Below are 6,323 nucleotides of genomic sequence, written 5' to 3' on the forward strand. Positions count from 1 at the left end.
CCAGGCACTCGGGGGACCCTAAGGGGGGATCCTGGTCAGCTATCCTGAGTGGAGAGCATTTCCATCCTGTTTAAACCGTCCAGGGGACCTTACACCATAAGCGCGAGCCTGTTCTCCTTTTAGTGTCTGCAGCTGTGTGGGTGGGAGGGCACGTGTGCCATGGCACGGCACACACGTATGCAGAGGTCAGAGAACGACTTTGTGGCGTTCATTCTCTCCCTCCACCTCCACGTGTGATCCTGGGGTTGAACTCAGGTTGCCAGGCTTCCACTGTAAGCACCTTTACCCCCTGAGCCATCTCACTAGCCTGGTATAAACCAACTCTCGTTCCCTAGTCCCCTGGCTGGGAAGCCACCTCCAGCTCTACATTGTGGAACTAACTGTGCAGGTCCCCAACCTCAGAACCCCTTCCTCCTCTGCCTCTCAGGGTGAGAGCCTGGTCTACCCAGGGGGAGAGCCTGGTCTACACGGGGTCAGAGCCTGTTCTACACAGGGTGAGAGCCTGCTCTACATGGGGTCAGAGACTGGTCTGCACAAACTCTCGCTGCTCTCCATTTACCTACTCAGGTCTAACCACACTGGTCTCTCTCTTTCTCAAAATTGCCACAGATGCCATTACAGCCATGAGGTCTGTTCCTATTATCACCTGCACTGAGAACACATACACACATGCACACACACACACACATGGCCACATGCATGTGCGCATGCACACACATGCCCACGTGCGCACACATGCACACTCACACACACAAGGTTTAACCAGGTCTTGCAGCTCCAGAACTAACCTCTACCGACTGCCCTCTCTTCTCGCCCAAGGCTCTAACACTCACTGCATTTGCAGAGTGTCCATGGGAGCTCTGCACACCCTACAGAGCAGGTGACAACTGTCCCAACCTACCTGTGCCATCAGGCATCCCATAGACATAGGTGGGGAGCATCTTCACCGTAGCCAGAGCGTGAGTCTTTTTCTTCAGCCCGTACTCTAGTTCAGTCCGCATCTTGTCCCTCACACCTATGAGTTGCTCTCGGGTCAGCTGGAACAAGGCCAGTACCTTGTCAATCTGCTTACGCTGGGCCTGCACCCGACAGGCTACCGCAGTCACCATGGCGGCCCCCTTGGTGCTGCCACTCTCTGACAGGAGGAAACGGACATCACAGTTTGGGACCAGTCTCCTCACCACCTTGTGCAGGCGTTTGGGGTACCTGAAGGTAGAGGTGACAGTCGGATATTGAAGAGTCAGAAGAGCTGGGTGTGGCCAGTGGGAACAGACACGGGGCTAGAGGGCAACATGTTCTAGAGGCCCTGCTTGCTCTAGAAGCTAAGGGAAGAGCTGATGTTTCAACACAGAGGGCGTGTGCGTGAACAGTGGGTGATAGATGCCCCCTCTGTCCGAAGAGGAAGGCTTTGCTTATCGGTCCTTTCTAGGGTGGACTCTCCTGGCTTCCAAAGATGCCTCCGTTAGCTGGGGGTCTTTCTCTCTGGATCCTCCCAGGAAATTTTCATTTCTCCACATCTTCCTAGCAGGACCTGGCAACCTCTGCGGTCCCTGATTTTCCTCTGATTCCTAGTTACCCTGATTTGGTAACTAGGTTTTCCTGAATTTTCAATCTTACCATGCAGTAGGTAAATAGTGGAGAGAAAGACAGCTCGATAGATGATAGAAGGAAAGGCGGCTAGGAGATAGGAAGAGAAAGAGACAGACAGACAGATAGGCAGGCGGGCAGATAGGCATATAGACACAGAGAGATGAATGATGGACACACCGATGGATGTATACATGAATGGACAGATAGATGACTGACTTTTCTAATTAGACAATTGCTTTAACAGACTTTTTTTTAGGTGGGCCTTGCTGTATAGCTCAGGCTGGCCTCAAGCTTGCTCTCTTCCTGCTCCTAACAGTGGAGTTCTCCGTTGCTCTGCCCTAGAGAACCCGCTACTGGGCCACCCCTCTGAATTCTAGGATTGCTGCCATGTGCACCACATTCAGCTCACGGCCCATCTCTTTCAGAGTGAGCCTCCAAAGCACCCGGCCAGCAGTGTAAAGTGCAGGCTCTCCGCCATCTGCCCTTGAAATCTCAGAACTATTAAGAGGCAGTTGGTACAAGCCACCCAGCTATGCAACATAGACCTGAGAGAGCGCCAGGGCTCAGCAACAGCAGAGACTCTGTAGTGCGCTCCAGGCTGGTGAGCGGCACTTACTGGGGGTGTATTTTGTAGAGGGTTCCATCCATGCCCACCGTGGTGCGGAGCCGGGCCAGTTTCTTATTCTCTCGGAGGCGTGTCAATATGGCTGCCAGAGCAGCAGCGCAGAGATTGGCCGAGCGGAAAGAGACGATGGTGCACACTTGCTGGACGGCAATGCAGTCTGACTCCGAGGGGTCCAGGCCCAGATTCACCAGGATCTCTCTCGTATTAGCCAGGCCTTCTTTATACCTAGCCAGGGGACAGGAAGAGAGGCCCGCACCTCTCCATGCTGTGGCCATCCTCCCTGGATGTGTGCGCTTTCTCATAATAACACAGCCAATATCGGCTCGCGTTGAGAACAGCTGCTACCGTTTACTAAGCACGTGGCTCTAATTCCCCAAGAGATCCGCGACTGTAAAAACATTACTAGTCACTATTTAAGGGAGGAAGAAGGCAAGGAAAAAAAAGCATGGGTGGGGGGGAAGCATCCTAACAGTGCAGCCCCTGGCTAATGAACCCACAAGAGCGTGATACGGAGCCACGCAGAAATGTCTGGTTTGTCTGAAACCATGCCCAGGGCTGAAACTCCCTGTGAAGGAGGAAGGTCTGAGTCCTACTGCTACTCTGTTACCTGAGCACATGGTGCTGTGGCCACCAACCCCAGCCTCCCACAAAGGCAAGGCAGGAGGACCACCCCAGCAACTTACTTCTCCATGGCTGCCACGTGCTGGGTTTCGATCTTGCCCTTTGTATGGAGAGCGGAGGATTTTGCACCCCCAAACAGGAGACCAACTTTGGCCATCTTTAGTAGAATGAGCCGGACCAGCTCCCCCATGTACAAGCCACTGACCATCTTCTCGAACCTGCAGTGGGATGAGTGGGTCGGTGGAAGTGGCGCCTCAGGCTAGGCTAAGGAGCATTGGTTCCCGAAGGCCAGCACACAGAGCAGCCCTGGCCGTGGGGAGCCATTCCTACTTTGGCTATGAGGATCCACAATGTCGCAGACTTCTGCTACTTTCTAAGCTCATTTCGCCATGGAACAAGCCAGAACAGAGACTCACTCTGAGGCTTCCAACGCCCACACTGAGCTTTTGCCTCAAAGAGCCTGGTGCTGAGATTGCAATCTAGAGTGTCCACTAAAGGCCATTTTGTCAAAGGCTTGGTCCTCAGCCTAAATGGCACTGTCAGGACATGACGGACCTTTATGAGGTGGGCTTCATAAAACTTCACTCAGCATTAGGGGCATTCCTTGAAAGGGAGAGAGGGACCCCAGACCTCTCTCTCCCCCTCTGTCTGTCACACCCAGCTCTGAGGGAAATTTCCCCGGGGTATGGTTTCCTCCACCTCATACTTCTACCCTAGCTAATGCTGCCTGGCCCCAGGCCCGAAAGCAATGGGACCAGCTGGTCATCAACTAGAACCTCCGAAACTGTGAGCCAGGTAAACTTCCACAAGCTGACGCACTCAGGCATTAGTTACGGTAACATAAAGCTGCCTGACAGGAAACTTTTGATGAGCTCCAGAGAAGGTCCACCACGACGTGAATGGAGAACCCCAGAAAGCAGCCCTCATCTCTACTCTGAGTCTTCATACAAATAACTGCAGATTGTTTTCTATATCATTCCAGTCTTCAAATATAGTAAGATACAAAATCCAGGACTATCTATTTCATAACCAGCCTTACAGCCTGCGATATAAAAACTCACTGGGGCTGGTGAGTGGTTAAGAGCATTTGCTGCTCTTCCAGAAGACCCGAGTTCAGTTCTCAGCACCTACATCAGACAGCTCACAACCTTCTGTAACTCCAGCTCTGGGGGAGGAGGGCCCAATACCATCTTCTGGCCTCTGTGGGCGCCTGCATTCACACCTGCACAAGTATATGTGCGCGCACACACACACACACACACACACACACACACACACACACAAATAAAAACTAAATTATTTTTAGATAATCATCTTAGAACAGTGAAGAAACAGAGAGAAAACAAGTGAAATTAGGTTTGATTTAAGGGAATGGAATTTCTTTTATGTGAAGCAGAGATAAATGAACATGATAGTATAATGAACACTACGGCCGTGGCTTGTGACAGCTCATAGTTACAGGAAATTGGTGTGTGCAGGGATCGGCCATAGCCAGCACAAAGGCAATGAATTACAAAAGATGCACAAGGCATTGCATGTAGAAAGGACAGCGCAGCCAGCTGTGTATGAGCCTCGAGTAAGCCCAGCACATAGCCAAGAGCTGCAGAAGATGCCAGAGTCGCTGTTCTACAGGCCATGGCTGAAGCTCAAAAAGGCTGTGACTAAACAGCAGACACGATGGTTGCTGCGAGGTGAGGCCCTTGAGGATGTCGGGTGGCTGGGGAGCCCCTGGGGAGCACACCCGGGAATCCCGGGGCAGGGTCCCATGCTTTCTGGGCCTGGCTTTCCTCTGTGTCCCTTCGCCTCCATACTCAAAGAGGGCAGAGGCGCCATTTGGTTCACAATCTTCTCAGTAGAGCTTTGGACGCCCATGTATACTGCAGAGCTGCGGACTGCCTGAGACCTGCGTTTCCGACTTAGGAAACAGATTCCCGCGGGAGCTGACTAGCCACAGTTAGACACCTTCCCTGGCACAGAGAGGGCCTGAGTGGGCAGGGACTGCCCGGTGCTGATGCCCGAATGAACAGGAGAGCACTCACAGTTGCTTCCCAGGGTTGAGCGAGCCCAGGTCCAACTCTCTGTCAAACTCCGTGCGAATGTCCTCCAAAGCCCCGTCGTCCCCGAAGGCCCCCCACTCTGTGTTGATGCACATCCTCCCCTCGTCACCTTCCACGAGCTCGATGTTGCTCATGTCCTCCATGTAACACGCATTAGTGCCTGTTCCTGGGAATCGGGTCGAAGAGAACATGCAAGAAGAAAAGGGCTCCCGGTTGGGTGAGCCCCGGAGAACTTAACCACCCTGAGTACTGAAAGACATACGCAGAACGCTTTCGCTCTGGGCCCCTGGCTCTGGAGGTGGAAACCCCTCTGGCAAGCCTGAGCTCGTGGGGAGTAAGGTCCATGGGTGAGCCCCTCAGGTGGAGCCCACACGCCTCAGGTCATCATGGAGTCAGTTATGGCTGGAGGCAATTGTGAAGCCATCCCTGTGAATATGTACCAATGCTTAAAAAAATACCAGGGAAGAGAGAATAAGCCATCCTCATAAATGAAAAAACACGAATCCTTGCCATCAGAGTACTTCCTTATGCTTTCCCTAAGTCACCTCAGGACAGGTGTAGTTGTACCCTTGTTATTGGAATTAGCCTTTCAATTGCAGCCACTTGAGGCAGGAGCTCACTCTTAAACCCAGGCTAGCCTGAAACTCACTAAGTAGCTCAGGCTGGCATCAAAGTCACAGAAATCTTCCTGCCTCTGGTCCATGAGGGCTGAATTACAGATGGTAACTGTCATGTCCAGCTCCAGCTGAGCTTCTCGGCAGCATAGGAGAGTGCAGGGGCATCACTGTGAGCCAGCCCCAGCCCCGAGCACGGGCCCAGCACACCACAGCATGAAGAGACAAGAGCAGGAAGGAGGGGGCAGGGGATGGAGATGGGGGGTGGAAGAATGGATGGACAGAGGGGAAGACAGATAGAGGGGGTGGAGATGAATGGAGGATGGATGGAGGATAAAGGAGGGTGGGAGAATGGATGGAGAGAGGGGGGATGGAAGGAGGGACATAGGGAGGGAGGATGATGGAGAAAGGGTGGATGGACACAGGGAAGATGGATGAAGAGAGAATGACTAGAGAGAAGATGGATGGGTGAGGGGGATGGATGAAGAGAGGGATGAAGAGGGAAGAGAAATAATGGGTGGAGGGAGGAAAGAGGGAAGGAGGATGGATGGAGAAGGGTAGGATGGAGGAAGGGGGAGTGATGATGGGTAGAGGGAGTACAGATGGATGGATGGATGGATGGATGGATGGATGGATGGATGGATAGATGGGTGGATGGATGGGTGGATGGATGGATGGATGGATGGATGGATGGATGGATGGGTAGATGGATGGATGGGTAGATGGATGGATGGGTAGATGGGTGGATGGATGGATGGATGGATGGGTAGATGGGTGGATGGATGGATAGATGGATGGATGGATGGATGGGTAGAT

The 6,323-nt window shown here is 52.7% G+C and overlaps 1 protein-coding gene across 2 annotated transcripts in view; it reads right to left on the bottom strand.

Moving 5' to 3' along the window:
- Nucleotides 1–6,323, bottom strand: part of Hkdc1 (hexokinase domain containing 1) — a 39,414-nt gene that overhangs the window by 17,746 nt on the left and 15,345 nt on the right. For both annotated transcript variants that reach the window (XM_005360104.2, XM_026785436.1), the window contains 4 exons: nucleotides 4,876–5,059; nucleotides 2,899–3,054; nucleotides 2,207–2,440; nucleotides 902–1,206 (listed from right to left, as the gene is read on the bottom strand). In XM_005360104.2, coding sequence (XP_005360161.1) covers nucleotides 902–1,206; nucleotides 2,207–2,440; nucleotides 2,899–3,054; nucleotides 4,876–5,059 — 879 coding nt within the window. The remainder of the gene's footprint in view (nucleotides 1–901; nucleotides 1,207–2,206; nucleotides 2,441–2,898; nucleotides 3,055–4,875; nucleotides 5,060–6,323) is intronic.

This window comes from Microtus ochrogaster, linkage group LG2 (assembly GCF_000317375.1).
Source record: "Microtus ochrogaster isolate Prairie Vole_2 linkage group LG2, MicOch1.0, whole genome shotgun sequence".
Taxonomy (NCBI): domain Eukaryota; kingdom Metazoa; phylum Chordata; class Mammalia; order Rodentia; family Cricetidae; genus Microtus; species Microtus ochrogaster.